General features: G+C 37.7%; 1 protein-coding gene across 1 annotated transcript; it reads left to right on the top strand.

Moving 5' to 3' along the window:
* Window positions 1-3,849: 3,849 nt before the first annotated feature.
* On the top strand, window positions 3,850-24,966 carry LOC127658081 (acetylcholinesterase collagenic tail peptide-like). Its single transcript, XM_052147178.1, has 17 exons — window positions 3,850-3,990; window positions 6,039-6,148; window positions 6,742-6,852; window positions 9,695-9,739; window positions 11,094-11,120; window positions 14,390-14,461; window positions 15,086-15,148; window positions 15,256-15,282; window positions 15,419-15,463; window positions 15,536-15,571; window positions 15,818-15,898; window positions 15,988-16,084; window positions 16,992-17,131; window positions 19,834-19,953; window positions 20,379-20,505; window positions 22,236-22,338; window positions 22,837-24,966. The coding sequence occupies exons 1-17, from the start codon at window positions 3,900-3,902 to the stop codon at window positions 22,904-22,906; spliced, it is 1,365 nt and encodes a 454-aa protein (XP_052003138.1). The 5' UTR covers window positions 3,850-3,899; the 3' UTR covers window positions 22,907-24,966.
* Window positions 24,967-27,002: the final 2,036 nt, after the last annotated feature.

Genomic DNA, 27,002 nt, shown 5'->3' with positions numbered 1-27,002 from the left:
CTCTTTTTAAAATGTTTTGTGGGGGGGATACATCATGCTGGGGGCTCCCAGGCCTGAGAGAACGAGGGAGGAATGTGACAGGGCGGAGGGCGGGGCCGGGTCATGATTCCGCACACCCGACCCCTAATCAGGCTAATCAAGCCTCAGAGAGGGATAAAGGCAGACTGGAAGCTACAGTGTGACAGAGAGAGAGATTTACAGACAGCTGTCCGACACCTTTGTGTGTTTTTGTTTCAGTTTTATATTACAATTATATATATTGCCTTTACAATTATGTTAATTACATTTTATGTTCTTGGTACCATGAATGACTTCAAAAGTCATGGAAAATTAAAAAGTGATTCATAAGAACCCATGTCTGCCTTTATTTCTTTTCATCTCCCTGCCTGCCTGTCTGTCTGTCTGTCTTTGTTCTGCACACTCACTCATCTATTTGCATCTCCCTGTTGTGAAGCACTAGGCTTTTAAATGGTCCACTTCATAATCGCTCCGTCATTAATTCAGAGGGAAAGTAAAGGCGGCAATAAATCGTGATTAGCGCTGGGCAATACATCCTGAAAATACACCAAGTGGGAAAGAAAGATAGTGAAAGGGAGGTGGGGGTGGGGAGTTAGGGGTCTGGAAAACATCTGTGATATTCCACTACAACGCATGCAGGCTAATTCTGTCATTTTATGCTTGTGTGTACATTACATCCCTGTGACACCCCATCTCAGATTACAGATAACACCAAAATATCGTGGCTATTTTATGTTTTTATATCAACTTGTTGTCCAAGACACCAATGTGGAGTTTTGTCCACAGCACTTTTGACTTTATATCATATTCAAGGGCGTAGCAGCCGGTCCCCCACACTCTTTAAAAAGGTGATTTTTGTCCCCCGTACTTTTCCAAGCTAAACCCAAGCGAGTCCAAATGGTAGATTTGTATACACTATTATTTGTGTTTTGTTATTATTTGTTGTTATTGTTGTTATTTGTTTATTGAGCAACCTTCTAGCCAATCTCAGGTGAGTTTCATGAGCCGAAACAACTCTTTCGTAATAGATCGTCAGTCAGAGAGTCTAATCAATAAGGCAACGTTTTTTATCAGCATTGCTGTTGATCTAAATTACTAATCTAGAGCGAGAACACGCAAACGAGTGTTATTTATCAGCACATCATTCTTGAATGGCAGCATTACGTGAAATGCACTGCAGAACAAAAACAATCAAAGTCAATCCTTCTTTTAAGCACACATTGTAAGTGGAGTTTATTTTCAGTGCCCGAGTCTTCATCAAGTTATGCTTTTTACATTATGTTTGTGAGGTAAAAGTTTGATCGGTTCTTTTTTGCCAATTTAAGCAGATTAATAGATCTGTGTTAAATATGTGAAGCTATTTTTAATATCAGCTCCTGTTTTTTAACTATATTTTGGTGTGCAGTCGACAAACTGTAAGAAAAAAGATAGATCTGCTGTGTTCTTAGAACACGTATGCATTTTACTGAAGTCAATAGATATGTAGACATGCTTTTTTTAAACCTGAAAACATACAGACCTAATTGAAACTCATGATAATATAAGACTAGTATTGTTTTTTTTTTTTAAGTCATGCTCAGCAGCTCACAAACTGTAGGGAAATGATATCATTGCTTTGTTTTTATAATGCTTACAACCTCTACTAAAGTCTCTTTGTAGGTCTGTAGACATAAACATTTTAAAGAATTTTCTTTTGATCATTGATTCAGTGATTCACTCATTTCACACAAGAGTCATTTGTCACCACCTTCTGGCATCACCCAAAATGGTCACTGAATCATTAAATGGATCTGAATGATTTTTGGTGAACACAGTCAAAACACTTTAGCCACTTGGATACATTTAAATCCCACCAGGGCTGGACTGGAAAGAGAAATCGGCTCGGGATTTTACATAGCTCGCTGTCCTTTTCTGCATATCGCAGCGCCGTTTTGTGGTCCGTTCTGCATAATGCAGAAACTCACTTTAGCTTATCACGGCCCATTCGGTCCGTTTCGAAGCCGACCCACTGGCCCACTTGTTTTTTCCAATGGACAGTCCACCCCGATCGCCCCCAAAGTGCGCCGGCCCACCGGGAAAATGCCCGATATGCCAGATTACCAGTCCAGCCCTGAATCCCACAATGCACAAAATAATAATTTTTTATTGTAATTGTTTAAATAATTTATTCAAGACCAGCTTGTGCTCAGTCTTTTTGTCACGTTCCTGTGTGTCTGCCCTATGTTCTCTGCCCTATGTTCTCTGTTTCACCCATCACGTTTATGTCACGTTCCTGTGTTGTCTGCCCCGTGTTGTCTGTTTCACATGCCACTTCTCACATTCCATGTCACGTTCCTTGTGGTCCGGTCCGTGTTTTCTGTTTCACTCAGCACGTCACATTCCATGTCACGTTTTCCTTGTTGTCCGCCCGTGTGTCACTGTCTGTGTATAAACTACAATTCCCACAATTCCTGGCCTCTCTCACGGCCTGCACTCTTCATTGTTCTCACCTGTGTCTCGTTTAGTCTTCATTGTGTTTGTGTATTTAAACCCTGGTTCTTTGTATAGTGACTGTTGATTGTTGAATGTTGATGTGTCGTTTCATGCTCGCTGTTCCCGCTCCCTGATGTTCACTCTTGGTCTTCTTATTCTCTGGATGTTTATTCGTGTTCGTTCGGCCCTTTGTGGATGTTTCCCCAACCCGTGTAGCTTCTTTATGTTCGTCCGTGCTTTAGTTTTATTTTCCCATTGTGGACTGTTCTTTTGTTCCTGTGTTTGTTTATGTTATTCAAGTTTGCTAATAAACCTGCATTTGGATCCGCACCTCCTGTCTGCCTTCTCCTGACTTCCCAGCATTACACTTTTATTGCCATGTGTGAAACAGAATCAAATGCTCCACAAGATGTCCTTTATTTTTGCAGCTCAATTTCCAATACTTGAATGAATTAAAAATACTACAAAAATTAAAAGTAAATAACACATATATATTTTAATATAATACTTATATCATACTTGTATATCAATATATACTGTGATATATTAATACTTTGCTTTAGGTGTTGGGTCTGTGCCTGCCACCTACTGACAGCTGTGTTCCCCCCATTTTGAAAATGACTGCTACACCCCTGTTCATAATGCTTTATATTACAGTTGGGCCCAAAAGCCTATTTTTGCATTTTTCTAATTCGATTTAATTGTTTTCTTACTGATAATATTTTCAGCACAGCATAGCAATTGAAAGGTTGACATTTCAGAAAGTATTTGGTATGTTCTCCTTAAATGCCAGCATGCTATGCACTCAAGCTGGCATGGACTCCACAAGTTTGTGCAAAACCATGATCCACTTTAGCATGATTTGAGAATGAGTTCATAAAATTAACGAGTCAATGTAACGATTTGACTTAATTGATTATATTGACCTAAAAAGTGCAGAATCTTTAATATTTCTTATGAATTTTACATCATAATGTTTTTTGCTCTAATGTTTTGGGTTTATTTCTTGGTGTAAATTAGCTTTTGAATCCCAGATTTTCAATGTGGACATTTCGACCTCACTTATATGTTTATGGTGGTAGTTAAATGTTGGCCATTAACATGACACCTCATCACTTCAATGTCATTCATGTCCGCACTGTTTTGTTTTCTCTGTCCATTTGAGGCAGGGGGAAACAAAGGCAACACTGCCAGTAGTAACAGGCTAATATTGGCTACAGCGGGCAGCTGACAGGCTGCCTCCTGTATATTTAGCTCAGGACCAATACATGGAAGAGGTGTAACAGAAATTGGCTTCCATTCACGTCTCCTAAAGGCGTGGAGCTAGTGAGAGAGAGCGAGAGAAGTGTAGTGCTGGGCTGCCTCATATCACTCCTCGGTGCTGTTGGAGCTAGACTGTAGCCAGCAGCATGTTTCTACTCACACTTGGACTATATTTTCCTCTCCTCTGCTATGTGTCATCATTCTCTTACGTGGATAACATTTTTCCTTTACCGACAGGTAGGACGGCAGCATCTCTTTCCTTTGCATATGTTTGGGAGATGCTGAAATTTATCTGAGTAGGTGTTTAATTCAGGGGTTATGATTTGCAAAAAAATAAATAACTGTTTGTCCTCGAGACTCAAGCATATTTGATTTACTCGACCAGTAATTATTAATATGTTACAAATAAAATGTATGGAGTGGTAAACAAGTGTTTTAGATTTTTGACTCGTATGTTCTCTGAAAGTAGTTGGTTTGTGAGAAATAATTCAGCTGAATATTGAAAACTTGACTTGTATCAAGGATCACTTTTGTCAACATGCCTTTATTGGTTCAATCAATATTTAACAACTAGATCTCAATTAGTTGACAGCTCCATTTATGCTGTGATATTCAGTATTTGGTGCAGACACCAGGTAATATGCAGACAGAATAAAATGTGTTTCAGTATTAATAGATTTGCTTTAATAATATGGAAGTCCAGTAAAGGTTATCGCAATCAGTCATGTGTTAATCCTCCTATAGTCTTTGGGTCATTTTAGACCCAGCACAGGTAAATAACACATTGTAAATACTACTTAGTTTTTAGTACCAGAACCAAATGTTGTGACTTTGTCAAGACCACCAAAACAAACTAAATAAAAAATAAAATATATTTTTGTACATAATTGTGTAAGGGAAATTACTTTTCAGAAACAGTTGTTCCATCCATAGTCTTAACGGGTCAATTTTGACCCGTATGGGAAAAAATACCTTTCATCTTCTGACTTTCTGAACGTTGTGCAGCTTTATATATATATATATATATATATATATATATATATATATATATATATATATATATATATATATATATATATATATATATATATATATATATATTTTTTTTTTTTTTTTTTATATATATAATGAAATTTGACCTAAAAATATTCCACATTTTCTCAAATTTAGCCTCTAGCCCCATACGTTTCTCAAGCTCCCCCACCTGTTCCAATGGGTACTGCATTTTTCCCTCATATTGTATGTAGTCTTTTCTCTAAAACGGGGTTTGTGCATACATGGATATGTCAACAGAGATAGTATTTTTTAAAACCATTTTGAACAAGTAATATTTTAGTAAATAACAGATTAGCTGTTCAAAAAACGTTAAAAGACCATTAAATGGTATTTTCTCCAAAAACATTAGAAATGTACACTGTTGATATTCCACTAGCAGAATAAATTAGAAATTGTGGTAGTTGAGATCATATAAAATGCCCAACGTGATTGAAATGAGCATAAATTGAGACATACTTTGCCAATATTTGCCAAGGTTTTAAACTTTTTTATTTATTATTATATTTAAATTCTTGAAGCATTATGTTAATTAATTTATATTTAGAATGTTGCCCTTTTGCCAATCATTGTACATTTAAGGGAACTGTACAATGTTATGAGGTTGGCCATCACAGTTATTTTGATTGTTATTTTAAATCAGCACATTAAAACAGAATGAGGTATTAAACTAAGCCATGATATTTGATATTAGTCTTTAAAGTAGGCCACCTGCACCTCTAAAACTAATGGAGAACATTGTCAAGATAGATTGGCTGAGTGTTGCATCAGTCCATAACCATGTCTCGGTAGTCATTTAACAGAAGTGGTAGTTCTCCTTGTAGAGTTTCAAAATCTAACAGCAGCTTCTGCCAACAGCCTCATCAACATACTAAAAATGTTCAGAAGCATTCTTTGTGTGTGTGTGAAAACTTTCAATTTTGAGTAAATATTATGTGAAATAAATTTTTAAAATATCTGGTATAATAAATACATGGTAAATAAATAATTATTTATAGTATATCGTCAATAAATAAGCTATCAACCATCCTCCAAGGTAGATATACATGTCAGCATCTGCCATTAAAAAACCCAACAGCACTACTTGTAATTATATCCCATCCCACGTTCTGATCATTGCTGTCATGTGTTTCAATCCCTGATTTTCCAAAGCAATGGAGTGAATCACTGTTCTGCTGGACCACGTGTCTGTTGACATGTTCCTTATGATCTTCTTTCCCACTCATCTACAGATCTCCAGTTGCTGAAAACCCGAAAGAAATTCAACCCCTGCTGTTTACTGAGACCACCTCCACCCCCTCTCTTCCCACCACCCCCTTCACTGTGGCGATGGACGCCTCGGGTGAGTCCTCATACATGACCCTTGATCCAGGACCTGTGCTTTGTTCTAATGTGTAAGTTCCAGATACTTGACCTAGACTTATATATCTGATCAGATTTTTTTCCCCATGACCACAACATCATGCTGGCTAAAAGCAAATAAGATATGTGTCTAAATCACTAATAAAAAATATACACAATTTTTTTTTTTATAAAATGTATACATTTCAATATCATAACAAAATTCCATAAAATTTTTACATTTAACAAAATCAAATATAATTTGATAATAATAATAATAATAATATATATATACAATAATAATAATATATATATATATATATATATATATATATATATATATATATATATATATATATATATATATATATATATATATATATTTGATTTAAAGATTACTCAATTTGATTTAAATTCATTATTATATGAAAATGAAATGCGTAATTATAATAAATTTTTTAAAATGATGTAAATGTCAAAGAAAGTGATATTGTCACCATAGAAACTGCAAAGACAGTAACTCTTTATGTAATGTTATTTATAAAACGTGTATTTGGTTCTGAAATGTATTTGTATGTATGACTTGTCTTATAGACTGATAATGGCATTAAACCAAATGAAGGGAACTCAGAGGAGAAGCACAATCCTACAAGCCACAGATGTTCCCCGGGGCCCCCAGGAACCGCAGGACCTCCTGGCCCTCCAGTATGTGCTTCATTCTCTACAAGATAGTGTTGAGGTTAAAGGATTAATTCACTCAAAAATGACAATTCTGTCATCATTTTACTCTCTTATTGTTCCAATTTTGTATGTCTTCTTTCTGGAGATGTAAGGCAGAATGTTAGAAAATGAGCGCCTTAGTCACATTTAATGTATGAATATAAAAGATGCTGTACCCCAAAACAGTACCCAAATCTAAATTTTATATACATGTTGAAATGTATTAATGTTGCCGTGAACTGCATAGACCCAACAATATGCACAATTATTAACATGACAGGCAGAATAGGGCAAATGCTTTTGTAAATGCATAAAGAAGAGCAGAAGTGTGTGAATTATTTTTGTTTTAAAAGAGGGCATGACATCTGCCCATGATGACATCTACCTTATTTGGCTAGCATCTACCAAGTGACAGATGAATTTGCACTGAACATGGTAGAGTTTGACAAAAGATTAAAATAAAGATATGGAATGTGTTTCCTTCACCTCTTAAAAGTTATTAGCACAATTGAACTATACATTATTATACAGTATAATTATTGGCATATTATTTTTTACATTTAGCATTGTTTTTTTTTCTCTCTTTTGTGGGTCGCGACCCACCAGTTGAGAGCCACATGTCTAAATCATTCTTAAGTGATAACAACAGTCACGTGCACATTTGTTGAGGATTGTGTAGTTGGTGAAGGTCCTTGCAGGGAAGAAGAGTATTGGATTGTCACAATGGTGAGTTCCAGCTCTGTAATTAGACTTTATTGCACTCTCAGCATGTGAGACCCGTGTGAGTTCCCCAGACATCTTTCTGTAGTGACACGGATGCCCCCCATGACACACCAGGCCATTAACGCTCCACATTTAGACCAGATGGAAATAGACCTTTTTCCACTGCCAGCCTCTGCTTCATCATATCATTCTTAGAAACAACCCCAAGAGAGACACACAGACACTCAGAGCCCCGAGAGAGAGTTCACCCCTGCCCTGCACCTTCAGTCCATTCAAAATGTACAGTGAGCTTCAAAGTCTGAGACCACACTGAAAATCTGATGTTTAAAATCTAATTTATGTTATTATAATTATGTTTAATAATGTCTATGTTTTAATGATTTCAACATGCTCCAAAACAGTTGAGACAGGTGAGACTAATAACACTTTGAAGAGTTGAAATAATAAGATGTTAAACAGGTGAGCCAATCGTGTCATAGTATATAAGGATACTCAGCCTAGTCCTTCAAGAGCAAGGATCATTGAAGACCAATATAGTCAAAAGATTCAAGGAATCTGGTCAAATCTCGGTGCATAAAGGGCAACATGAAAACCACTTCTGAATGCGCGTGATCTCTGATCCATCAGGTGTCACTGTCTAAAAAAAATCATCATTCATCTGTACTGGATATCATGAACATGGGCTTGGGATTACTTTATTAAACCTTTGTTTGTCAACACCATTTGCCGCTGCATCCACAGATGCAAGTTAAGACTTTACTATGCAAAGCAGAAGCCCTACATCAACACTGTCCAGAAGTGCTGCCGACTTCTCTGAGCTCAGTCTCATCTTAGATGGAAATTAGAACAGTGAAACCATGTGTTTTGGTCCGATGAGTCCACATTTCAAATAGTTTTGAAAAAGCACAGCCGTCATGTTCTTGTTAGTTAGCTGTGCAGTGTGTAAACATCTCTCTCCTGACCTCAAGAGGTACACTAGCGACTGACGCAAGAGGCTGTAGCCTTTAGCCACCTTGTTAGCGCACCCATCTCCCATGCCGGAGATGCCGATTCGAGTCCTGTTCGGAGCGGGGCGAGCAGGGACGGTTACACATGGCTGTGAAAACAGAGAGCGTGGGTGCTAGATTGGCTTGACTGCAGTCCTGACCATCTCCAATTGAGAATGTGTGGTGCATTATTAAGCACACCATCCAGCAACGAAGACCCTGTAAAATCGTGCAGCTGAAGACCTGCATTATGAATGAATGTGGGAAAATTCCACTTTCTAAACTTAACAAACTTGTGTCTTCAGTGCAAAATGCTTATTATGTGTAGTTAGGGGAACTTGTGATGTTTCACAGTGGTAAACACTCGACTGTCCCAACATTTTTGGAGCATGTTGCAATCATCTGATTTGAATTTACTGTACATTAAAAAAAAAGAACAATGAAATTCACAGGGTAAAACATCATGTAATGTGCAGGTGCGGTGCTTTCAATATAGCAAAGGGTGAACATAATTTAAAACTTAACTTTTTTGGAATTAGGGTTATAATCCACAAGTAATTCCTTAATTAAATTGTGACAGTGAACATGTCAACTCCTTTGTACAAATGGTCAGATTTTCTTCCATTAAAGCACACAAAATGCTCTTTAGAACCAGGATAACACGGATCATAAGGAGTCTTTGGCACCTTGATGCATGTTGTCATTAATATAAAAGGGGGCCATACAAAATACTAAGAAATTATTAAAACTCAAGTTAAGTTCTTCAGGTGTCCCCTGTGCAATGGCCAGGATTCTTGGGTAGAGGCGGTGTGTAATTTGTTTGATATTCAATATTTTCGTGAAAACGATGTGTAAGCAATGTGCCTCTGCGGTGCTGTCACTGGCTCAACCAGTAGTATGAGTGCGTGGCAGGACTGCCTGCTTGTCCAAACAACAGAAGACAAGGGGAATGTTTGGAAAACCTTTTTTTGCAATTCCATTTTGTGACACTAATGGTGTATGAATTATATATTGCACCTTTAAAGTTTTGGAGTTGTGGCTTGAAGTTAGCTGGTGATATTAACTGAAATTGCAAGTTTTGGAGATGTGTTATACAATAGTGTTTGTGTTATGTTAAGGGTCCTCCAGGACTGCTGGGACCAAAGGGACCAAAGGGGGATAAGGTAGGACACATATTTACATACATACTGTACATACATACATACCTACATACAAATACACAATACAGCAAGACCGTAGGCAAAGGCAATTAGGAACTAAAACAAATTAGTTTAAAGAGACACTAAATCCACTCAGTTCAGGAAGCTTATTGAATTAAATACTTTAATTCAGTTTATTACGCAGACATTTTAATTGACCTGTTTTAACCTCTATTAAAGGAATATTCTGCATTCATGTGCTGATCAGTGTATTTAGTAAACTTATTTGAATTCTTCTATGCAAAAATGTTAGTTATTTGGGCAGCAGCATTTTCTAAGTGTTTGCTTTTAGTCGTGGGACTACTGTTCTAGGGAGATGAACTTCTGGTTTTGCTGTACCAATGGTGTTTGCGCCATGTAAATAGTCCCTTTCTGGACCTTTTCATTGCACGTATCATGCCAAAGTTACAGGGTTTACCAGCTTGTGGTTGTTACAGGAGCTAAAAAGTTGTTGCTATGTAAGGGATAAAGTACAGCAGGTTGTCATCACACAATAAACCCAGACAGGGTGATCAAGACCCCGATGCGAAACATTGATTTGAGTTCAAATTATTTTATTAGCTTACATGTAGGGATTGCACATTGAAGCATTAGAGACGGCTCACAGAACCTGGATGTGCAGTTGTTACAGAGCACTATCTGACAGCTGGATGGCACCATAAACCAATCAGAATCAAGTATTCCGGAGAGCCGTGTACTAAACCTTTTATTACACAGCTCTCTGTAATACTCTATTCTGATAGGCTGGATAATGAGTCGGATGCTAATTTTCAGAAAATAACCACAAACAGAACTTTTCTCAAATTACTAAATTTCAACACAAATCAATATTTTATGTCCATGTTTTTAATTATTTGGTTAGTAGCTGTGTAATAAGCGGGATAATGTACAGTCATTCAATTGTTATTGCAAAATAGACCTCTTCAGGGTGATACAAAACCCCTTTGCTTCACGTCAGGGTCCTGATCACCCTGTTGGGATTTATTGTGTGATAACAACCTGCTGACTGTACATTATCCCTTACGAAAAAGTTTGTTTTTAATTGTCTGTGCATTGCCTTGTCCTTTGCCTTCCCCTTGTATTATTTTAATACATTATAGTACTGTAAGCATTATTTCTTCCAGTTTTTACGACAACAAAAATTCTCTGGTAATCCACAAAATATAGCTTAACCTGGAACAATCCTTACCCAAATAAGTTTGTGTAATTTAAGGGTTGATATGAATGTTTCATTATCAAATAAGACTTTGTTTATTGTATAACACACTGATAGACTGACTCTGCCCTTTATCTCACCTCCTCTCCTCTGTGTTGCCAGGGTGAAATTGGAAGACCTGGACAAAAGGTGAGACAGTCACTGCCCTCTATTTTCCAATAAGTGGATTTGCCTTAAAAAAAAAGAAAAAAGAGAGAAAATAGAAGGAAGGACACGTTGTGAGAGCACGGACCTGCATGCAGTGTCTAGTTTTGTCTTTCATGGCTTCAGCATAGTGTGAGCTCAAGGAAATTCAAAACAACTATAGCCCAGTGTTTTTTATTAAAAAATTTTTATCATAAATGAAATCGAAATGAATTTTTTTTCTTGAACTAAAATACAAACTAATTTAATTGGAAACACTACAGGTCAAAAGTATTGAAACACTTACTCGTTCTTAACATAATTTTTTTCTTCACATTATAGAATAATAATAAAGTCATCAAAACTATGGAATAACATAAATGGGACGATGGGAATTATGTTGTAACTAAACAAAATCCCAAATAAATCAAATCTGTGTTATATTTTAGCATTCACCCTTTACCTAGAATTTGCAGACATGAACTCTTGACATTTTCTCAAGCACCTTCTTGAGGTATCAACCTGGGATGCTTTTAAAACAGTATTGAAGGAGTTCCAACTATATGTTGGGCAATTATTGGCTGCTTTTCTTTATTATTTGATCCAAGTCAAATTGTTTTATTACATTTTAGTTTTTATAATATAAATATATTAATATGTTGGCACAATTATATTTTTGTCTACAAAATGAATTTCAAACATTTATGCATACACTTTCAGATCAAAAGATCATGAGAAACATTTCAGTCAAGTGTTTCAAAACTTTTCACCAGTAGTATATATTTAAATGATATTAAATTTAAATGTCAAGACTTTAATAACCCTGTTGCAACACTGACACATATACACGGATTACATTAGTCCACATGATCTTCTGCATCTTCAAAGCACCAGAGTGATAAACAGCAGGGGAACCTTGTGGTTGCCCTTATTAGAGTCAATCCACAAGTGAACATCCCCATGGCTCCTTTCCCACAATCACATTGATGGGCTTGTGTGGTTTCCAGGAAATCATTTGGGACCAGAGTCAGTAATACCTAAAGCAGGACTGAGGGTAAATTGAGAAGCCATTTAACAGTACACAGATTGTGGGTGCACTGTTGTTTCACTAGAGGATAAAAGCACTGAGAGTGGACTGGTGCTGTATAGGAAGCTTTGCAGCATTGCAAAGTAATTTAGCTTAGTGCTGGGTTGGCCTGATAAATCATTCGCTCTCCCACAATTCCCGCCTCCTGGCCCGCACATAATTTAATTAAGGCCAGGATACTGATGGGGCTTGGGTTAGTTTGTTGTCTCTATACCTCCCTCTCTCTCACTCTTTCTATTCTGATGGCTATATTGTCCCTAAGAACACTCAGAAGATATGTTGTCCTCACCTTCTCCTTATTGCTCAATGGTTTAAGCAGCCAATCATCTTTAGGTGCTACCTAGTTTAGATTCTAGTTGCATTGAAAAAAGAAAGGAGGTCAAAACTCCCAGCTGATACTCACTGTGTAGAATCATCAAGATTACATAAATTTTTTTTGTTCGTTGGATTTTCTCCCCTTTTCTCCCCAATTTGGAAGTCCCAATGAGCTCTAAGTCCTCACGGTGTTGTAATGACTCGCCTCAATCCGGGTAGTGGAGGACGAATCTCAGTTGCCTCCAGGTCTGAGACCGTCAATCCACATCAATCACGTGGCTTATTGAGCACGTTACCGCGGAGACCTAGTGCGTGTGGGGTCTTCACTCTATTCTCCGTGGCATCCACACACAACTCACCACGTGCCCCACTGAGAGCGAGAACCACATCATAGCGACCAGGAGGAGGTTAACCCAACGTGACTCTACCCACCCTAGCAGCCGGACCAATTGGTTGCTTAGGAAGCCTGACTGGAGTCACTCAGCACACCCTGGATTCGAAGTCCAGGTGTGGTAGTCAACGTCTTTACTTGCTGAGTTACCCAGGCCTCAAGATTCCATTACTAAAGAAAATCCTTTTTCTTACACTTGACCAGATACCTGCCTCTATTACATTTCTGATCTATAGCATGTGGTATTCATACATTGCATACTTTAAAGGGATAGTTCACCCAAAAATGAAACTTTTCTCATTATTTACTCACCATCATGAAAGCCCAGATGTGTATGACTTTCTTTCTTCTGCAAAATACAAAGATTTTTAGAACAATATCTTAGATCTGTAGGTCCATACAATGCAAGTGAATGGTGGCCAGAACTTTAAGGTTTATCCAAAAAGCACATAAAGGCAGCATAAAGGTAATTCATACGACTACAGTGGTTTAATCCATGTCTTCTGAAGTGATATGGTAGGTGTGGGTGAGAAACAGGTCAATATTTAAGACCTTTTTTACTATCACTCTCCACTTTTACATTCTTCTTTTTGTATTTGGCAATTTGCATTCTTCATGCATATTGCTACCTGGTCAGGGAGGAGAATTTATAGTAAAAAGGACTTAAATATTGATCTGTTTCTCACCCACACATACAGTATTATATCACTTCTGAAGACATTTTTGTAAGTTCAAAGTTCTGGTAACCATTCACGTGGATTGTATGGACCTACAAAGCTGAGATATTCTTCTAAAAATCTTCCTTTGTGTTCAGCAGAAGAAAGAAAGTCATACACATCTGGGATGATATGAAGGGGAGTAAGTGGTTAGAGAAATTTCATTTTTGGGTGAACTATCCCAATTATGCTGAATTAGTTTTTTGATGTTAAAATAATTTTTACTACTAGCTTAATATGGAAAGACATATTAACCTCTTTTGTAGGTTGATTTCTCCAAAAGTGAAAACACTGGAGCTCTGTGATGCTATCAAACATTGCTCTGTATGTTTGAACATTACAACCAGCTCAACACAGCAATGTTGGCTCAACCAAAGGCATGCGTTTGGGGCAGCACTATCTGTTTAGCCTACCAATGAATGATTGGGGAAGTGTTCGGAAAACCTGTTTTAAAACAATAACTATTTTTGCAAATCTGTTTGGTGATAATAATGGTGCAGAAATGACACACGAAGGCTTTAAAAGATTATATATTTCAATTTATTATACACCTTAAAGGTGCATTAAGAGATGTAAGTGCTGTAAGTGCTAAACAAAATTAGCCACCCTGCTCTGCAAAGTTAGTCAGCCAACACAATGCCAGCAAACTCAAACACACATAATGATTGACAGTCAGGGGGTGTTTTCTGATTGGATGAGAAATGTGGCTTAATATATTCATAGTAACATGATATATTGATATGTTGATAGATTTTATATCTTACAGGGACGCACTGGCCCTCCAGGTCTCCCAGGGCAACTGGGACCAAGTGGATGGCATGGACCAACAGGGCTCAAAGTGAGTATGAACACAGTTCTTTGTCCACAGAACAGATGCTGACCCAGTGTTTCAAACAGTATATATCACCCTCCTAAGGGCACTTGGAAGGGAGAACAGTTATGATATTCATGCTGTAAGATAGCTTCAATCTGATTTTCCAATAAAAATGATTAAAAGTGAGTTCCGAATTACCCTTATTTTTGAGTCTCACACATTTTTAGCCCTTCAAAGTTCTCACAGTCGATGGTAAAGAATTAGAAGGGAATAGGGCGTAACGATTATCACTTCTAAATGGAATGCACCCTGATTCTCTTTATATTACACAGGAACCAGCCTGAAGTACAGTCTATTTAGCAAGATGAATACCCTGTTAACTAGCATATTGTTTATAAATCTAAAGGTTATTGTGGCTTACTAGAATTATTTGTATCTGCAATATTTGTCTTTCTTCCCAAACCTGTTTAAAATGTTTGAAATGTACTGTTTCTTCAAATGTTAATTCAAAATCAGATTAAATAAAGCCATTGGTTAACATTTTGATCAAAAATGAGTAATTGACCTACAGTAGAACAAGATACCATTGAGACATCATTTCAGTGTAATTCTAGTGTACGGTAAGGTAACCCTGTGTGTGTTTAACAGGGAGAGAAAGGCGACCCTGGGCTGATGGGCATGCCAGGGGCAAAAGGATCAGTTGGACCTAAGGTCTGGGCAGTCTTCACTACCTGATTTCTGATTGCCATGTTGTCTTTAACTGCCTTGTGGTATAATATTCTCTGTGTGCTGAATGTTTCTGAATTTCTTTGATTCAGGGCTTACCTGGATATAAGGGTGAAAAAGTGAGTCGCTTCTCACTATCCACCAAATTTATGTTCTGGTGAAATTGCCAAATCATTCATCTTGTGCATCACTTTCACTCTTGTTGTGATTAAAGATGATGTTCTGAGAGATGTTCTTCCTCTCCTATCTTGATAGGGCTCACAAGGTTTCAGAGGGGGAATTGGCTTAAAAGGCGACAGGGTAAGTTACCTTGACAAGCCATAATTCAGATGTGAAGAGTATATGTTTAACAAAGATTGTTTTCCCTTCCAGGGATCAATCGGTCTTCCTGGAATGCTTGGCCAGAAGGTGATAATGACAATATGATTATATTTTTTTCACTCTTTCATAAAATTCCAGGAAAGCACTATAGGAAGTTACAGTGGTAACTATGTATGTATGTATATAATATATATATATATATACATCCACAGTATATATTACATTACATAATTCAAAGCCAAAACTGAGAAAAATGGCTTCCAAATTTTTTTGTATTGTCTAGCCAAATATAAATTATAATACACATCATTAAATCATTAAATAATTTATCAGGGTGAGATGGGCCCAAAAGGAGAACCTGGAAGCTCAGGGAACAGGGGACCCACTGGCCGGCCAGGAAAAAGAGGAAAGCAGGTGATCCATCCTCAAAAACATAATATTAATATGATATAAATGCAAAAGGATTGGCGATAAATGAGCCTTATGTTTTGTTTCTGATGCAGGGTTCAAAAGGTGACAATGGTGCAATTGGACCCATGGGACCTGTGGGGCTTCAAGGGCCCCTTGGTCACCCTGGCCCTCCTGGATTGCCTGCCTCAGGTATTTAATTTACATACAACTACTATTTATATACAGCAAGCAAATCTACTTTGGCTTCATTTAATTTATTAATAATAATCATTTATACATTTATTTTTTACACTATGTGACAAAACGTTTGTGGACACCAAGCACCACACCCATATGGGTTTATTGAGCATTACATTACATTGACATTAATAGGGAATTGCTCATCCCAAACAGCTTTCCACTATATCTTGGAACATGGCTGCAGTGCAGGCCAGTCAAGTTCTCCAGACTCAGTCTATCATGTCTTTTATGGACCTAACTTTGTGTACATTGTCATACTGGAACAGAAAAGAGCCGTCCACAGACGTGTTTTATGTTTTAACATAAAGATTTGTATTTGGGGGACCAGCCAAACTGTTTTACAAAGGGGGTGTCCACAAACTATTTTCCCCCTTTATTTATTTAATTTAATGTCATTTTTATTTCCTTTTTGATAGGCATTGTGTCTTTACACAAAGCTCTTTGTTAGTTTTAGTATCGCATAGACATTTTGAGTGGGTCTCTGGGTTCCATGAGATGATATTGCAGCATTAGCTATTGCCTTGTGCAGGGATGGTGGAAGCACATGGATATAAAATCTGTGCAGGAAGTCCCTCCACTGGCTTATTCAGAAGCAACCTGATCCCTTGCTGAAACAGAAGCCCCTCAAAAGTCTTGGAGCCATGACATCATGTCCTTAACGTACGGCTGGTGTGGCCAAGCTTGCCACATAATTACAAACATTATGTCATCTCATTATTCACTGGACAGCTGCTGTCTTGTTTTGGTTTCCGTGCATATTAACTCAATTGCTCTCTCTAAGTGATCATCACGTTGCATCACATGGAGGGACATCTACTCTATACCGTCAGCTAAATGTTGTTTACCTCTCCTCCAGGACTGTTCATGGTAGGACAGAAAGGGGAGAAGGGACAACCTGGCAGCCCAGGCCATTGCAGCTGCAATGCCCTCTCGAGTGCAAACAACCCCTCCTATGACCAGCACTTGCTCTGGGGAAGCTACCCCAGAGTGCCAGCAGTAAGCCAGCAATGCCAGTGTGGTTTAGAGGCTAAGCCTGATTATCACTAGATACAGTGAGGTCCAAAATCTGAGACCACAAATGAAAATGCTTCTACTTTCTATTCTACCACCCCTGGAGTCACGAGTTCGAATCCAGGGCGTGCTGAGTAACTCCAGCCATCTCTCCTAAGCAACCAATTGGCTCGGTTGTTAGGGAGGGTAGAGTCACATGGGGCAACCACCTTGTGGTCGCTATAACATGGTTCTCGCTCTCAGTGGGGCACGTGGAGAGTTGTGCGTGGATGAAGCGGACAATAGCGTGAAGCATTGGGAATTGGGCATTCCAAATTGGGGAGAAAAAAGTTAGAATATTTAATTTAATTTTTTTAAAGGTGCCCTCAGTATCATTTTGTTCATGTCATCTTGGACTTACAGTGATGCCTAGTGGTGTTTAGGGGTGTGCGAAATTGACAAAAAATGAAATCTCTATATTTTCTGGGATTTTGTCGATCCTTCAAAAATGTGTTTGTAAAAGTCTTATATTGTACTAGCTCGCTCTTGTTATAGGATATTAACTTTTTTGCAGAATGATTACGTTTGAATTTGCTGAGTGTGTTTTTGTGCTGGTACCTTGGCTGGTATAGGCCTTACAAGCTATACATATTCTTCATATTCTGTGCGGTGGTTGGTTTGCAGATGGTTAAACAAGTTAGTTGACGAGCTGTCTTTAGCGGCAACCGATTTCCGACATAGTTTGCAGATTGCCGTCTTTTGAGCAACATCCATCTTTTCACAGCCAAACCACCTCCATGCGAGTGAGGATGACCTACGTCTAGCAAAAAAATCTAACAACGTGGATTGCGAGGCTGTTGGTGTCTGTATTTTGTCTCCCGGTGCTGTTTGTTCACTCATTTTTAACTTCAGTCATGCATATTTAGACAGCTACGCTAGCTTAACTTGTGGGGTGGTGACCATGTATGCCTATACTATCTCACTGCATTCTAATAGGCTACATCACACAGTGAATGCCTGGACTCTCAAGGCATGTTTTTGATTGTTTTTTGCAAAGTGAGTGACATACTTGATAATGTCAGCTTGCGCATTTGTTAAAACAACAATTAAGATATTATCTTAGAACACTGTTTCTCAACAAGGTGGACCCACTAGGAGGCCTCAGCACACTTCCAGGGGGGCCTCAAGATATCTTAAAATGATTTAAATTAAGGTAGATTAATATAATTTGTATATAATTGTTATAATTCTTCTTATGCCTCCAACACACTACACGACTTTCAAAGACGAAGTGGTACCGTTCATGTACATTACAAAACATTTCACTTTTGATGAATCCCCGATGAATCTGCCTGGACCCAAATTACGTTTCACAACAGAGTACACATAAGAAGTGATACGAGATACGAAAACAAATGCATGATCATATGTTATGCATTTCAGAATATGATGTGTATGTTTTTAATCATATATTTTATTGGTTACAATATGAAAAAATACCTCCTACTGAAAAATCTACCTATTTGCTCAACTGACTGTCCAAGAGAATTGGCAATTTCTCTCCAACTCTTCTCTTTCTCCACCCGGTACATCAAATAGGCACTGGTGCTCCTGCCAATGTTCCACACATTTTTTTTCGGTCCAATGAGACTTTCTTGATACCACAAACATGCTAGTTGATGTTCTGTTGCAGGTACATCAGGACTCCTCCCACTGAAACTTCCCGTGCCCCGTTTCTTGCTCTCTCATTGGCTGTAGTTCAATGCTGCTGCTGTATTCAGTCAAAACATATTTCACATTGCACGATTTGGAATCGCAGACAGGTCCAGACATTTCTCGCTGACATCGGTGCTGCATTTTTATGATTCATTGTTTTCTTGGGGCTAGTAGTTTTTTTTATAAATTCACAATGGACCCTTTTCACATGTCTGTGTTTGCAGAGCGGAAGTAGAATCATAGCAGGGTAAACTTGAATGAGAGACCACAGCAAATACAATTTTGGCTTACCTGCTTACTCCAACAGCAAAAGAAAATATCAACGATTGCGCTTTCACAGCTTTGCAAAACAAGATAAAGAGCGCTGGATAATTGCAGTAAGAAGAGAGAAATAGGCAAAATATTCACAGCAGCTGTGTTAGATGCCTCATTGCTGTGGTAACACGATTTTTTAAATGTATTCCGGGGTAATATAAAACAATGAAACATTTTATAAATTTCAAAATTACAATTAATTTATTTAGGAGTAAATATTTTTTAATATGGAAAACATTACTGAGTGCACCTTTAAATGACTGCATGCATTGGAGCTGGTATGGATCGCACAAGTTTGTGTTAAACCTGGTGATACATGTTATTCAACATGATTTAATAATGTTCCAAAGAGAAGAAAAAAACAATCTGACCTTTTGTACAAAAAAGATAACATGGTGAATATCACAAATGTGCTTTTTAGACTAGTGACCTAGAAATAGTGCAGAATATGTTATATTTCTAATTTATTTTACATAATATTTTTTCTTTAAGCTTTCTAAAGGTTATTTACAGGTTTAAATTATTTTTTTAATCTGTGTGTGTACCAAATTGGATCTGTTAATTTTACTGTAAACAAATCTTGGTACTGTAAATTTAAGAGCCATAACATTTTTAACCATATTTCTCTGGCCAATCAAACCTAAAACATTTGATGACATTTGATGTCTGTGCTGCAGATATTTGTGGTAAATAATGAACAGGAGCTGAATCGTCTCCAGACTGATAACGCTCTGGCGTTCCGTAAAGATCAGAGGTCACTTTACTTTAAAGACATTGACGGCTGGATGCCAATACAGGTACCAATCACCTGATTGATTTTAAAGGATATCTTATTACTTAATCTTATTTACTATAATACCATATGGTTTTATTACCCAAAAATGAAAGTTCTGTCATCATATACTCATCCAAACCCATATTACTTTTTTTCTGTCATGGAACATAAAGAAAGATGTTAGACCGAATGACAACCTCAGTCACAATTGACTTTAATTGCATCTTTTTTCCATTCAATGAAAGTGAATGGTGACTGAGGCTGTCATTCTGCCTAATATCTCCTTTTGTGTTCCATGGAATAAAGAAAGTCAAAGGGGTTTAGAACAACATGTAGGTGAGTAAATGATGACCACATTTTTATTTGTGGGTTATCCCTTAAATACTGATAGATTGTAAACAACTGATTTTCAGTTTCCAAGGTGTGTAAAAGACTCTTTCCTTCCAGTTAACACCCTTTCAGTCGATGGAGCATGATTCTGACCAGGAGGGTTTCTGCGGAGACGGCATTGTGCAAGTTGTGAACGGAGAGGAGTGTGATGATGGAAATAAGGTGGTCACAGATGGCTGTGTCAGTAAGTATCAGGTTGAAACGGCAGTGATCCAGCTGACAGCTTATTCCCAGCAAAGAGGAGCATAGTGTAGTGTAGTTTAAAGTGACAGTGCATTCTAAATTTGGAATGCAAGAATATTCATGTCCTGTATTTACCAGCCTGGAATAACACCTTCATTCTGTAGTCACCCAACATCTGTTCTTATAATTTATTACACAGCTCTCAAGGAATTCTTGATTCTGATTTAAGGCCCCAGCTCACTTATGGAGAAATTCTTCACCTTCACCTTCACCGCTGGGTTTAGAGCAGCATTTACAGTACATATGAGGGCGCTCAAGACTACATGTAAAACATCAACTAATATGACATTAAAATGTGCTATTAATGACTTCATGCGTCATTCTATGACTAGAATTCACATGAGAGCAGTGATGATGATTTAAAGAAATATACTGTATATGCAGTAGTTAAGGTGTCTTTTGTAATGTTCTGAATTTATGTATCTAATGCTGCCATAATATGCACCGATTACACTCTCTTTATGATGACAATGATACTACTGCAAAGATGGGTGTATAAAAGATTGTTAATGGGTAGAATACAGACAAAAGAGTGATGTTAGGCATTTCTTACTTTGGGCAGATGTGTGAATGCTACAGATGGCACATGAGTGAAGCAGCATATAAAACAAATGTGTGGATGAGCACTTAAGAGTTACTAAGTAGATTTGATTCCTTTTCTAGACTAATTTAACAAAAAAAAAAAAAAAAAAATCGAATGACAAGTTCTAATAAAATGACTCTACGTGCAATGTAGGTAATTTTGCACCAGAATGCTAATATCTAGTGTGTTCATATTGATTGATCTTAAATGACAGAACAGGAATCAGCTGTCAGCCTCAAAGTAGGTGGAGCTTCAGGTCACACCTAACAATGATATGTGCCAATGGCAGTAAGAAGGTGTTTAGCAGCCAGTAAGAAGTTTCCCTGAAAGTCCACCATGGCAAACTGTTACGAATAAAAAGAACTCAAAAACACCTTCTTTTTTGCCAGATTTAGTTTTATGACATCACACAGATTAATTTGTCGATTCCATAGGAAGTGTTTAGGGGCCTTTAGTCTCAGGTAACACCATCAGATTGCCCACAGTCTGTTCAATGACTATCTGATGTATTTTGCACTCAAAACAGGAAAGCACTTTCTCAATCTAGCAAGCTCAAATCTGATTGGTTGGATTTATGCAACTTCCTAGAATAGGGGTACAGAGGGGCAGTTCTTGGCTGGAATAAACTGCAATATCCACCTTTTTCCTGAATGCGGAAGTGTTCCATGATTCTCATGAAATTAAATCCATCCCATGGTTACTCATGAAAACTGTGGATATTATGGACCCGAGGTCTGGCTGCACAAGACTAATTGTGATTGCCAACATTCTTCAGACAAATATTTTTGTATAATGACTGCTAAACTGTGTAATTGTTTGTTGTCCCAGGAAACCAGTTTCCTACATAGCTGTGCTAGTTTGATAACTTTTGCATCACCCTGTGGTTATTTTATAAAACAAAAATATTTTATGTCTATTTATTTATTTGGTATGTAGACTTGTAAGAAGCTGAATAATGTTGTCAGTTGGTAATCATTTTAAAATACAAGTCCTGATCACTCTGTAATGTTTTATTTTGCCATAATAACCAGCAGACTGGACATCCCTGTATTCATTTCTTTATCCCTTGATCTTTCTCTCATTCTCAGAGTGCAAACTTGCATATTGTGGGGATGGATATCGCTATGAAGATGCAGAAGAGTGTGACGGGAAGGATTTTGGCTTTCACACATGCAGATCATTTTTGCCTGGGTAAGACTGTTCAGGTCTATTTATAGGCCTTATGAGAATATTGTACATATGAGAATATATTGTATGCAATATATATATATATATATATATATATACAATGCCCCTTTTTGAATAGCCAATAATCTTTAGTTTATATCACAGAACAAGATTGACTGCTTGGCTATCATGTAATTAGCTATTGGTAGTCAGAAGCAGGTGATATTACAAGACAGAAATTCTCATTTACTTGATCAAAATGAGTGAGTGCAAGATGAGTCATCAATAGTTTTGGTCCATTTTTCCAGAAAAGACTGGATTAAATGCCTCTGCTAAATGTTAATTTTGTCAACTTTGAGGAGTACAATAGCATATAGATAGCTTCAAAACTCGCAGACAGGCACACAGCACTGATTATAATTGAATTAATTGAATTTTACATTTCTTTAGCTATAAAGTGATGGCTTGATTCTTTGTTGGGCAAATATCCAAATAACAATGTCCCTGTCTTGCATTCCACAGAACTTATGGACATCTCAAGTGCAACTCTGACTGTTTCATTGACTCAACAAATTGCAAATATTTTACATGAAGACACAAAAATGTAGTGTAGCATTTCAAATTGCAAGTCTCGAGATCCATATAAACGACAACACTGAAAACCACAGATTCAGCAGACTGAGAGTAGATAGCATTGACATAATTATCACAAACACATTAGCTGAACTCATTTGTTGCCGAGTAGCCACGTATCTCACTTGAGAAAGAACGCTTGGCAAAGTCATGGTTCTCACACAGGACCTCTCGCTCACGGTCTTAAGAACTTAACAGGACTTCAGACCCCTTTCTCCATTCATTCAGCCTCTGCTACCTGGTGCATGGCCCTGGCACCACATTTGGCCACCACGGTTGACCGCACTAAGAGGAAACTGGAGAGATGGGTGTCTGTGGGAGGTAAAGGACTCCTCAATACCTCAGCGTAGTACTGTTCCCATTTTCTCCTGGTCCATCCCATCTTCCCTCACACAGGGTGCTCTGTATGTGGAATGCAATGAGTTGTTGTTACTATAGTACTTTGCATGGGGCTGAGATTGCTGTAGCTGTGTCAGCAGAACTCATTATTAAGGCATGTGCAAGATCAAGACTAGATTGCTCATGTGTTCACGTTGAATATTATGTAGATTTAGACCAAATTGCTGCCAAAAAAACTAAGATCACCTTAAAAAGACCAGCTTAGTCTATTATGAAGTTCCATGCTAGTCCAGACTGGTTTACATTCTTTAGTGCTGGATTGGTGCTGGTTTAACTGGTGGACCAGTCATACCAGAACTTAACTAGTGATTGTGGTCAGTCAGCATAGTCCTTCTGAGTAAACTGGTTGATCATGGAACTCTTGCTGGTTAAGCTAGTTAAGAACCCTGCTGGGGATCAACATATGCTGGTCCTTTCAGCTGGGACAGAACTTCAGACTATGGACTAGCTTAATGCTCAAATTCTTAAAGGTTAAATCTGTGACAGTGCTGTTTAGCAGGCCCCAGGTTTTTTTTTTCCACAAAACAAAACTATAGATGCTTAAATGAATGTTCTGTTCAATGTTCTGACGAGTGGTAATAATATTTTCTAGCAATCAACATTATGCCACACCTTCTGTCAATTGAGCTTAGCTTTCGAAGACCCTCCACTTCAGGCACTCGTGGAGGCAGTTTCGCGGTAATCTCGCAGACGACTTGGTGTAACATTTCCATCCAAATCTCAGGAAACCACTTCAAGATAAACCAGAACCCCTCCACCTCCATGTGTGGAATGGGGTGCACATATTCCACAACTTAGGCTTGTTCAACACTGTTTTCTCGTACTTCAAGAACATGCTTGTAGTGTTAAAGCAAATTTGTTTTATTTATTTGGGTTATACAGTAGGTTTATAGATCTTAACTTAGGGAGAAAATTGTAGAGCTATTGTAAAGGTAGCATTTTTGCTGCTATTCAGGCTAAAGACTGTTGGATTAAGGCTGGATTGTTTATGCTGTGATTGATGTCCAAAGGCTTTAAATGGATTTATACCCAGTACCAAAGTCCAGTCTGAATATACCTCAGCATATACAGCATGCTTTAGCCTTTTGTGAATACAGGACCTGAGGTGTAGCATACAGCACTTACTTAACTAGGAAATTCAGTGATAGCTATCTTATGTATCTGTGATTTACAAGACTTTTTTGATCAACTCAAAGACAGTTTTCCATAAGCTATATGATGCATTTGCTATGACCTCTTTGCTAACTTTTTGTGGGGTGATATTCCTGACCTATCTGTAGATTTCATGTAAAATATGATATGGAAATGGAAATAATATGGAATTAAGTGTCTTGATTACAAGTACTCTGGTGCAACTGCATGTTCATATTATTGTATACTCTTGATAAAAAGAGCAGAATTGCCACTTTTCAATGCATTGATGCCTTATAACAGGCAGAGTTTGACTAAAAGACTGCAACAAAAATGTGCATTTAGCTTGTAACTGACTGTTATCCTCATACTTGTACAAACTGAGGAAAGATGCTACATCAAATATTGCACAAACAAATAGAAAAAAGACTGAATGTTTTGTCCTAGTGTAATGTGAAGGCTCATTCGTATTAAACCATGTTTGATACTGTCCTGTAACAATGTTAAAATAAAGCTTGAAAAGCTAACTTTCACAGTATGTTTTGATTCATTTTCTCTCTCCTAAATAATAGTAATAATTTTGAGAGGTAAAAAAAAACCTATATTTTTGTTGATCCATGTCTATTCAGAAAATAAAATGAAAAGGTGTTAAAGGAATAGTTCGCCCAAAAATTCAAGTTCTGTCATCATGTCATTCCAAACCTGTATGACTTTCTGTCTTATGTGGAACACAAATGGAGATGTTTTAATGAATATCCTGAAGTTAATCATGTTGGAATAAGTGTGTAAATGTGGGTGGCTCTGTAATACAAGTGTTAAATGAGGCTAGGTTTGTCAAAGAACTTATCAGCTTACACAATGTAGATATTCATGACTGAACTTCAAGTCATTCCATGCGTTGGTTTTAGCACTAAACACAACAGACATGTCACAATGTATGTCATCCAGTTAGATGTATCAGCATTTCTGTGCCAAGTCTTTGGCTCTGCTGCTGAGAGACTGTATATGTGAGACTGATTGTGTATTAATCATTGTCAAGGGAAGATGACTAAGCAAGGTAAGAGGGGATGCAGTCACCACTCTCCAGGAAACAAACCCTTTGTGCTTCCTTGAGAAAAAGCCATAGAGCCAGCACTAGGCATTACAGTGTCCACCTATGTGTGGTTGGCAGCAACCAGGAGGGCAGGGTACACAGATTTTTGAAGATGTTGCCATTCTGTAACTGTATTATACAGCCATATCTTTTGCAAATAATTGCATTACGGTAATTTGCCTCCGGATGAGCTAGGCAAAAGCTTATATGCACAGACTGTGCATTGCATAACACTGTCTGATTTTGAAGTTTGTTGGGAACATGGCAGTTTTTGAGACTTTGGAGAGAACCGCATGAGGCGAGACCCCTGTTCCATTTGGGGGGCTAATATTGAGTCTTATTTAGCTGTAGCTGCTTAGGACATTTCATTGGGGCTGGGTGGAAACTTTCTGATAAACTCATAGGCTTTCTGAGGTCTGGGGGACAGCTTTGAAATGTGTTCTTTTAAAATCCTATAGATGGGTTGGTGGTCAAATTAAATAGAGGAAAAGGCAGCTGCCATATTGCAAGTATGATGATAGATTATACTAGGGCAGGTTGAAAGGTGTCATGTTTCGGAGGTGGAACAGGACGAGGACAGGGGAGCCTCACAGGCAGGAAACAGAGAGGACCCAGCTGCCATCCGAGGCCCCAGTGAAAATCCCTTACATATGGAATGGCAAACATGCAAGGTGCAACAGAGAGCCAGGGAATGAACACATATAAATGAGAAATAAATAGACACGTATCAGCCAGGAACATCCAGGAACTGCTGCCTCAACGCTATGAAAACGTTTTAATTAAAAAAAATTTTTTAAACTGATTCGAAAAATGTACAAATGTGGGAAAAAATACTGATTTCAAACAGGTTTTGAACTTTCAACCTATCTACCATTGGTCAAAAAATAGATAGTCCCACTCTGAAATCACGTCATTGGTTGAGACAAGTTTACCCAGTTAAGTGTTCACAATTTTCGGTGGAATTAACCTACAAATTAATGAGTTTGCTTATCAAGCTAGGATCAGAGAAAGAATTTAAATATTGAAAAATGTATTTTCATCAATATAAAAATCTAAAAAATCTTATAAAATGGAAATAAATAGTTCGAACTCAAATTCTCATTGGATGAGCCAAAGACAGGCCACGCCCACACTAATATGATTTCAGTTTCTAAACGCCATAATTTTCCAAAGTATGCAGTAATGGAGAGAGGGCTTTCAAAACGCTCTGTTTTTGGTGGAGGAAAACGGCATTCTAGTATGGAGGAGAGGTGTAAATGTAGCAAAATTAATGTGTTTTCAAATTAAAATGTATTAGTGAAAGAAGGATGGTGCACATAATAGTCTGCAGACTTTGTTTTGGAAAACCTTGTCTCTCTTGGTGTCTCCTCTCAGACAGGGGCACCCCGAGTTTAGAAAAAGATAGATAGCAGATTCTTTTAGTTCAGATTAA

The sequence above is a fragment of the Xyrauchen texanus genome, chromosome 17 (assembly GCF_025860055.1).
Source record: "Xyrauchen texanus isolate HMW12.3.18 chromosome 17, RBS_HiC_50CHRs, whole genome shotgun sequence".
Lineage (NCBI taxonomy): Eukaryota > Metazoa > Chordata > Actinopteri > Cypriniformes > Catostomidae > Xyrauchen > Xyrauchen texanus.
Note: the sequence above shows the minus strand (reverse complement) of the source record. Positions and strands in the feature narration are given on the sequence as shown.

Coding starts and splice junctions, on each gene's coding strand:
- LOC127658081 (XM_052147178.1), top strand. CDS start 3,900: ATGTTTCTACTCACACTTGGACTATATTTTCCTCTCCTCTGCTATGTG. Junction 3,991..6,038: donor CATTTTTCCTTTACCGACAG/GTAGGACGGCAG, acceptor ACTCATCTACAG/ATCTCCAGTTGCTGAAAACC. Junction 9,740..11,093: donor AGGGACCAAAGGGGGATAAG/GTAGGACACATA, acceptor CTGTGTTGCCAG/GGTGAAATTGGAAGACCTGG.